This window comes from Fundulus heteroclitus, chromosome 17 (assembly GCF_011125445.2).
Source record: "Fundulus heteroclitus isolate FHET01 chromosome 17, MU-UCD_Fhet_4.1, whole genome shotgun sequence".
In the NCBI taxonomy this organism is placed as follows: Eukaryota; Metazoa; Chordata; class Actinopteri; order Cyprinodontiformes; family Fundulidae; genus Fundulus; species Fundulus heteroclitus.
In genome coordinates, this window is record NC_046377.1 from 18,128,646 (window position 1) to 18,138,009 (window position 9,364).

The 9,364-nt window shown below is 44.4% G+C and overlaps 1 protein-coding gene across 3 annotated transcripts in view; it reads right to left on the bottom strand.

The window, feature by feature from the left end:
• Window positions 1-8,565, bottom strand: part of syt10 (synaptotagmin X) — a 32,707-nt gene extending 24,142 nt beyond the window's left edge. For 2 of the 3 annotated variants that reach the window (XM_036148936.1, XM_036148937.1), the window contains exons 1-2: window positions 8,223-8,565; window positions 6,337-6,733 (exon numbers count right to left, since the gene is read on the bottom strand). In XM_036148936.1, the coding sequence (XP_036004829.1) occupies window positions 6,337-6,733; window positions 8,223-8,424 (599 nt within the window). In that variant the 5' untranslated portion in view covers window positions 8,425-8,565. The remainder of the gene's footprint in view (window positions 1-6,336; window positions 6,734-8,222) is intronic. The other variant, XM_012873768.3, reaches the window with a different exon arrangement.
• Window positions 8,566-9,364: the final 799 nt, after the last annotated feature.

Consider the following 9,364-nt stretch of genomic DNA (forward strand, 5'->3'; position numbering starts at 1 on the left):
AGGAGTTGGGCAGTCTGGAGAGCGTTAGGTAGCTTACGGATGGGTATGAGATGACAGGACTTGGAAAAACGGTCAACCACAGTTAAGATAGTTGACATGCCTTGGGAAACAGGGAGTCCAGTAACGAAATCGACAGCTATGTGAGACCATGGACGTTTGGGAATCGGAAGCGGATTCAATAACCCAGAAGGCGGCTGGTTGGACGACTTGTTTTGGGCGCAGACAGGACAGGCTAAAACGTAGTCTCTGACGTCCTTGGTCCACGATGGCCACCAGAATCGCCGAGACACCTGAGACTGGGTTCCATAAATGCCCGGATGGGCGGAAAACTTGGCATCGTGAACCCACCGTAAAACCTCAGGACGAACAGATCGGGGAACATACTTTAATCCCGGTGGACCCGTACCAGGATCCGGATCTAATAACAGGGCCTGATTAATCCTGTCCTCTAGGTCCCAATGCAAAGCTCCAACTGTGCATGATGGAGGAAGAATTAAATCCGGTTGTTTCTCTTGTTCCACTTGAGCAAACTGACGAGAAAGCGCATCGGGTTTAATGTTTCGGGAGCCTGGTCTGTAGGTTATGGTGAGGTTGAATCGTGAGAAGAATAATGACCAACGGGCTTGCCTAGAGTTGAGTCTGCGGGCTGTCTGCAGATAGGAGAGGTTTTTGTGATCTGTCCAAATTATGATGGGCTGCTCGGATCCCTCTAGCCAGTGCCGCCACTCCTCCAAGGCTAACTTAATAGCTAATAATTCCCGATCGCCTACATCATAATTCTGTTCAGCAGGGGACAAACGACGGGAAAAGAATGCACAAGGGTGAAGTTTATTATCTGTCTCAGACTGTTGGGAGAGGACCGCTCCTACACCGGTGTTGGAAGCATCTATTTCAAGTGTGAATTGTCTGGAAGGATCAGGGTGAACTAGTATAGGAGCCTGGGAAAAACGGGATTTAAGGTTCTTAAACGCCTCATCGGCTTCAGGACTCCAGAAAAAAGGAACCTTGGTGGAGGTAAGAGCATGTAACGGGGAAGCTACTTGACTATAGTTCCTGATAAATCGCCTATAGAAATTAGCGAACCCTAGGAACCGTTGAAGCTGTTTACGTGACTCAGGAACTGGCCACTCTGTTACTGCTCTAATCTTTTCTGGGTCTGATCTTACTTGTCCCCCCTCCAAAATAAGACCGAGAAAAGAAACTGAAGTCTGGTGAAAATCGCATTTTTCGGCCTTTACAAACAGGCGATTCTCTAGCAACCGCTGGAGAACAAGCCTAACATGTTGTTTGTGTTGATCTAGGTCACGAGAGTAAATCAGGATATCGTCTAAATAGACGAACACAAAAACATTCAAAAAATCCCGCAGGACATCGTTCACTAATGCCTGAAACACTGCTGGGGCATTACACAAGCCAAAAGGCATTACTAGGTACTCAAAGTGACCTAACGGAGTCTTAAAAGCTGTCTTCCACTCATCCCCCTGTCTCACCCGAACCAAATGATAAGCGTTGCGCAAATCGAGCTTAGTGAAAACTTTGGCATTCTGGACTGGCTCAAGGGCTGATGATAATAGAGGAAGTGGGTATTTATTCTTGACTGTTATCTGGTTAAGCCCTCGATAATCAATACAGGGTCGAAGGGTTCCGTCCTTCTTTCCCACAAAAAAGAACCCAGCCCCTAATGGGGAAGAAGAAGGACGAATTAACCCCGTAGCCAAAGACTCACCAATGTACTTCTCCAACGATTGACGTTCTGACCTGGAGATGTTATAGAGTCGACTCGCCGGTAAAGGGGCCCCAGGTAACAGGTCAATCGCACAATCGTATGGGCGATGTGGGGGCAGAGAACAAGCCTGAGTCTTACTAAAGACCTGCTGCAAGTCGTGGTAATCCTCAGGAACGCGAGACAGATCAATAACGTCTCCGGAATTAGTTAGGGAAGAGGAGACCACTACGGGTCGAGCAGACTGCAAGCAACGGGAATGACAAGAAGGTGACCATGACTCTAATCGGGACTCAGCCCAATTGAACTGCGGATTATGGACCCTTAACCAAGCTATACCCAAAACCACAGGTGAACGCTTAACCGGGAAGACAAAAAAAGAAAGTTGTTCTCGATGGTTGCCGGAAACTATCACCTCCAAAGGTCGTGTGCGATGAGTAATAAGGGTCAAATTTTGCCCATCCAATGATGACACCTGGAGTGGTTCGGGTAAATGATCCACAGGTACACGAAGCTGGTCCACAACCGCTTGATCAATAAGATTAAAATCAGAACCTGAATCTACTAGAGCCGAAACATCAAAACTCTCCTGGTCAAATATTAAAGTAAGAGGTAGACAACAACGAGAACCAGATGAAACTTTAACAGTCTCCCGGGGAATAGATTCCAACTTGTCCACCGATCCCCCCGTTAAGAGCGGCGGACTCGATCTTTTGGCCGAACAGGACAATCTCTGAGGAAATGACCATCACCTCCACAATAAAGACATAAGTTCTCTGAGAATCGCTGCTGACGTTCCTTCTTGAAAAGACCCACCTGCCCCAACTGCATGGGTTCGGGAGGAGGTGTAAAGGAACGGGGTTCCCTCCTGATAGGAAAAGAAGCTGTGGAGGTGGATGGTTGCAAGGCAAGGTTGGACTTAACCCGATTTCGGCTGCGTAACCGAGAGTCCAAGCGAATAGCTAGCGCGACAAACTCCTCAAAGTCCTCTGGTTCCTCTACCCGAGCTAATTCGTCCTTTAATGACTCGTCTAGAGCCTGAAAGAAAGCTGCCTTTAACGGTCTCGGCTGCCAACCTGCAACCGCAGCAAATGTACGAAACTCCACAGAAAAATCTGAAACTCGACGACCGCGCTGTTTCAAGGTGAGGAGATGTCGAGACGGTTGTGCCGAATCCAACTCCGGTGCAAAAATTGTCTTAAACTCAGTAATGAAATCCTGAAAAGTTTTCCCAAATGACTGACAATCAGGGAATCTAGCCTCAGCCCACCTAAGAGCCCTACCCGTTAACAGGCGTAGAACGTAAGATATCCTTACCTCATCAGAGGCGAAAGTCTGGGGTGAACGGTTGAACACCAGCTTGCACTGGAAAAGAAAACCTCCGCAACTTCCGTCGTCACCGGAGAATTTCTCCGGACAAGGTGACGCGCCCTCAAGTGGTGGAGTCCAAGCCTGATTCTCCATGCTCGGAGCGTCGGAAGGCGGGGTTGCGAGACCTTGAGTGACAAGTGACGTCTTCGCGGAAGTAACTGTGTCCACTAGTAAGCTAACCTCTGAAGTTGTTCCTGAGTGGAATTCACAGCAAAACCTAACGTCTGCATCTGTTCTTGATGTGCGGCTAACTGCCGCCCGAACGTATCCGCTGGACTTTGGTGGCCGGAGCCTTCTTCTGTCATGGTTTTCAGATGACGAGCCCACATGCAGATACGAACGGGAGGCAAAACACAGTTTTAAGTTCTTTTATTAAAGGAAAAATAAGCAGGTTTATGGACGGACTACTGGTACTCGGCTGGGTCAGAACGTCAAGGCTGGAGAGACTGTAAGAGAGAGAGCACGTGAGTTCTTCATAATGAAAGCCAGAAAAACCGACTAAGAGTTGCGCTGCTTACCATTAGGCAGGGCGGACCTAACCGGGAAGAAGTAGCGTCAGGAGAACTCTATGTGACTACTCTGATGGAGATAGGTGGCTAGTGGCTGAGGGCGGCAGATGTAGCTGGTGAGGAATCCGAGATGACCTCATCGGCAGCGGTTGACAGATGGATTGACCAGAGTGAGCACAGAACCAACAGCACCCGGGAAAGGGGATCTCAGCCCTCGCTGGGTAATTTCCAGGAAGTATGAGGGGAGCGCCAGAGCAAAATCTGAGCCGACAGGTCTGCTGGTCTGTTTCTTCGGACGAGACGTCAAGACAGGTGAGTGCATCCAAGCACCCAAATCACGACTGGTTAAGGCTCCGGCGTCTTCCATCTGCCAGTGCTCTGCTTAAGAAGCCAGAGGAAGCCGCCTGCAACGAGCTGCAGGTGTGGACCACGCCTCCTCAGCCAACTAGGCACACCTGCGGAGTAGAGTTAGCAGCCAACACAGAGAATCCTGACATTTAAAAACTGCTAAAGAGCAGCAGTAGGTCTCCTAAGGAATCTGGTGGCAGCTGTAGATAACTTCCTCCTTCTACCACCAGGTGGCAAAGCCACAGCTCCTTTAAACTTGTGAAATCTAGTTTTAACTGCATATCTAGGAACAATTTACATTCTTTGCAGTCCAGCTGTATCCCTTTTCTCTTGAGCCTCTAAGACAAGGGTGTCAAACTCATTTCTATATGGGGCCACTTTGGTGTCATGAAGTCATTAAAAGGGCCGGTTGCATGTGTAGAGACTTTTAATTTCATAATTTCATTCGAGTTCACATAGTATAAAAAATGCACAGCAACATAAAAGTAGCACCCTTAGGCCCAGTATATACAGTTTATCTGCAAAACAAAGTCGATATTGGGGTGAGTTACGCTTACAAGAGGCACGGTTTTAGCCACTTTATACACTTTAAAAGGATATATGCCTCTACTTTATGACATAATATGCCTTTTTTTTGGGGCTCTTGAGGGCCGGATAATTTACCTTGACGGCCCGCAGGTCTTGAGTTTGACACCTGTGCTCTAAGGCAAGTCTTTTTGACTTGGTCATATTTCGAACATACCATTAAGTGCTGCCATCAACCCTCTAGATATTTGAGGTCTTCCAATTCAAGCACACCTTATGAAACTAATGAAGCTCTCGATTGGTCACACCCTGTGTCTGAAAACCACACCTGATTGGCAAATATATGCTCTTACGGAGATTTCTATTTAGGGGATTGAAGAATTTTGACACTGCAGTAGTCACACAAGATTTAGAATTGAATTTGGATAGAGTTTTATTTTTATTTTACTTTCTTAAACTGTTCTTGTATAGTTTGTTTATTGCAAACACATGATGATTTTTGAGTTTTAGCCCAAGACTTACTTAGCAGTGTGAACTGAACTAGAACATGCAGTGGATCACCTGTCAGAATACAGTTTTACTATAATTTTTTAGGTATTTATTTACCTTTTTCTTGCTTTTACTTTGTCTTGTTCCAATTAATATTACTACTGGCTTTAACAACAGCATGGCGTTCTGTTGACATCCAATTTGCGATTATTTATTGGTTTTACCTTTTGCACTGACGTTATGATTATTTTATCTATTTTTAACCCTAAAACTAAGCTTTTCTTTTCTCTTATTGACATTTATTCAGCAATGGCATGGTGCCATCAATGTATATTTAAGAGAAACTGAGGAACATTCTTGCATATTGATGAAAGCAAAGTCTGACTATGCAGTAAGTGCATTTTAAAACCCATAGAACCAATACCTCATATTTTTCTTCCCCAAGTTTTAAGAAGTATAAATCATGCTATCCTGTGAAGGCCGCATAGGTTTAGTGAACCTTAGTGAACAAAGAGCATCATGGAGACTAATGTAAACAGCAGACAAGTTTAGAAGAAGCTTAGGTTACCCTAAATGCAAAATGCTATAAGTGGAGAAAACATTACCTTTAATTCAGTATCCATAGTGAAGCATGGTGGTGGTAGCATCATGCTGTGGGGATTTGTTACAGCCAGAGCTGCATTGGAGTATTATGGATCACAGCATATTTAGAGTTAAAACTAAATCCAATTGAAAATCTGTAGCACGACTTAAACATTGAAGATCAAAACCGTTCGAGGTATTTGGCAAAGAAGAACGAGGGTAAATTTGAGTGTCTATGCAAACCTTGAAGACACAAAGTAGAGCTGCAGCTGCAGCAAACTGCGGTCCCAGGAAGTATTGTATTGATGGGGTGAATATCAATGCATGCCAGTCTTTAGTTTTGTGTTGCTACACAATTCAGCGAAGCACTTTACCGCTGGACGTGTTGGTCTACTGCATAAAATTTCATAAAAAAACGCTGAAATTGTTTCTGTAATGTGACATGATGTGGAAATGTTCTCGCAGTATGAACACTTTTCCACGGCACTCCAAGTATGAGAAAAACGAAATTGCTTACTTCTAGTTTGCTCATCAGCTATGCGTAGCAACAGGTGGGGGAGGGGCATTGCTGTGTTATTCTAAAACCTCTGTTTTACAGTCATTAAACAAACTTTGAACCATAGAAATGGCAGGGCAGACATTTTTCAAAGTTTTCAAACTTTACCTTTTTAAAATCTACCTTCCCATTAATACCAGTAACCGGTCTAAACCAAAGTAGCTTCAAAAATGTTCTGAAATGTGCACACATGTGATTAATACAGCGGTGTTATGCAGGACTGCACTTGGTACCTGGAGGAGGATGTTGGCTCAGTCGTCTGCCTCTGGATCTTTGAAGGCTGTTTGCTGATCTTCTCCCTCAGGGCTGTTTGCACCTCTGCAGGGATGTCTGGCGACGTCTGACTGATCTTCATAGCTCCTTCAAGGTACTTCATTGAGCTCCGTCCGTTCACTTTCACCTCCGGCGGGTGTTTCTTCTCCACCTCCGCCACTTTGCACTCGATGACAGGAGTGGAGCTGGGAGGAGGCACCTCAGGGAAACCCACGTGGAGGCCATTTTCGACGTGGGCTGACAGAGTCTTGCTCCGCCAAATGGGCCAGCACAGCTTCCAAAAGACAAAGAGAGAGACTACCAACAAGGCGAGGCCACAGAAACCCACGACCACAGCAAGGAGACTGATAGAGATGTCTGCATTTATTAACCAGCAGGAGAAGACAGGGGTGACACAGGAAAGATATGACGGACAAACACGCAGGGGAGAAAGAGAAAGCAAGCTGTAAGAAAGACCAGGCAGCATTTGCATCTGTTTTATGTAGAGCTGTCATTCGCAAAGAGCGAAACTAATCTCTGCAATGCATTTGGAAGAAAGGAGGGTATGCCACAAGTGGTGACTGAAATTGGGTACTAATAAAGTGCTGTTTCCAGGCATATTCATGGTAAGTTTGGTGGAAGGAAAAAAAATTGTTAAAATACTAAGCGGGGCTCAAACAACAGGAATAGCAGCAGGCTGGGGAGGATTGTGAAACAAAGCTCAATAAAGAGTTTAGCAAAGGCTGCAGAGAACAATAAAACTTGCATTTCATGTGAAAATCAAAATCCGGAGGATCTTTCCGTAAAAAAAAAAAAAAAAAAAAAAAAAAAAAAAAAAAATCCTTATCGATCTTCTATCATGTAAGAGCTTAACTCCAGCAATATGTCCCTCTGTGTTAAATAGTTGAAGTAGAATTAGTTACTGGAAAAGTTTAAATATCCCTAGTCTGAATAACAGATTTGTTCCTTACATAAGTGAACTGTTTATTGACAGAACATGTTCTTTAATGAATGTGTCCTGTACAGGTGTGCCTACCTTTTTTTTTTTCAGATGTGTCCCATCTAAACTGTGCTGCTTTTCTTAGTCAGAATGTCTCACACGACCCAGGAAATGTCAGGTCAGCCAGAATTGAACTGAAGCCTTATGGTTTCCAAAAACCATAAGGCTTCTCTTGTTTGTGTGAAAGTCTTCACACACTACTTTAAACCTGCATACAATTTAATAATTGTAATTGGTATAAAATCAACTGATCCAACTGAGACCTTTCTTCTGATCGGGTATGGAGACGCTGTTCAGTTAAAATTTATTACAGAAGTTCCAGTAAAAGCTAAAAAGTGTTTGAGGCATACTGTATTATATATATGTTTTTATTTTCAAGAAGGAAATTAAATAACATAATAAATATTTGACATTTAAGTATCTTAGTATTGAATTATTTGAATTATTTAACCTTTAGAGAGTATTCTAATTAGCTGAGATGCACTTGTGCATTAAATCTTGCCCCGCCCTCTGTCTGTCTGTCTGACGCTTTTTGAACCTCCGTAGCTAAAAAAAAAGAAGTGAAATTTTCCTCTCCTTTCTCCTTTGCATCGACTTTCCTAGGAGTAATGCCCCTTCTAAACGTAATTTCCCTAAAATAATGACAAAGATTAAAAATGAAGATAAAGAGAAAGACACAAGAGTATTGTAGCTCTTTCTTTTGGACCTGTTGCAGTGGACTGAGCGCACTGCAAGATGCGCAACAGGTACAGTTTCGTAACATGGTGAACTAAAAAGTGCTTTTCATGCGTTTTTCTCCTGAGGACACAGTTTTCAGTGCAAATGATCTAAAATATATGTGGAAAAACAACTTTTTTCCCAATTTACCTGCGTGTCCTTTACCTTGTATGCTGCTCTCCAAGGGGAAAATGTCAGCGCATTTCTCTCGATCCACGTGTCCGGCAAGGCAAAGTTCCGTAACGATCTGGAGAGCCCTTTGGCACAGGGTGATGCTGTCGTCCGCCCGGACATTCATGTCTCTTCTGTTAAGCCATTGCACTCCAGACGAGCCGGGAGGGCGTCGGTTCATTTGGGCACCTTTCTACGCGCCGCAGACTGCAGGGAGGCGCGCTGCGTCCTCATCCATAACCTGCGCGCACCAAGAGGCTGAGGAGCGACTGGCAGCGTTGCGTTCCCGCGATTAGAGTAACCGGCGAGCGGGGTGACGGAGTCCAACCCCTACCCCGCACCCAATAGCAGTGCGCCTCGGTTTAGCTGTGAATCCCGTTGGCTGGTGGTTTGTAACGAGATTACTTTTTCTGGTAATGACTGGAACGCTCCCCATGAGCGACAGGCGACCTGCCCGTGTCCCCTGCCGCGCAACACATGCTGCTTCATAAACTCCAACCCTCACCCTGAACATCTACAGATGGACACGAGCGTTTAGTACTTTTAATAAAAGATAAAATATTCTGACGGCATTAAAAATGCAACAGGAAAAAAATAAACCCCAACAAAAGGACACAATGTTCAGACCAGCTTCAGATAATTATAGATTTACCTGCCTGATTATAACAAGGTGCGTTTTTAGCGAACATGAAATAGCAGTTTTGTCAAATGGATCACATCAAGAAGCGAATAAACTGCTCATTTGACCTTTGTATTAATCATGCTCATAAATGATCAGTCCCCCTTAGCCAGTATTCTGTACAACCTCCTCTTACTGTGACTACAGCTGCAGGGTCTTTTAGGATGGGACTCTTACACATGCAAAAAAAAAAACATTTTTGCCCATTTTTCTTAGCAAATATGCTAAAGCTCAGCCACAGGGGATAACGTGTCTGTGAACATTCATTTTCAACTAATTCTAATTTAGGTTTAGACCTGGACTTTGACTGGACCATTCTAACACATTCAGAGATCTGGATGTACGTTTATTGGGTCATTCTCGTGCTAGAAGGTGAACCTCGGTCCCTGTCTTTAACCTTCATGAGCATCTAATTGGCTTTCTTATTGTCCAACCATCTTCT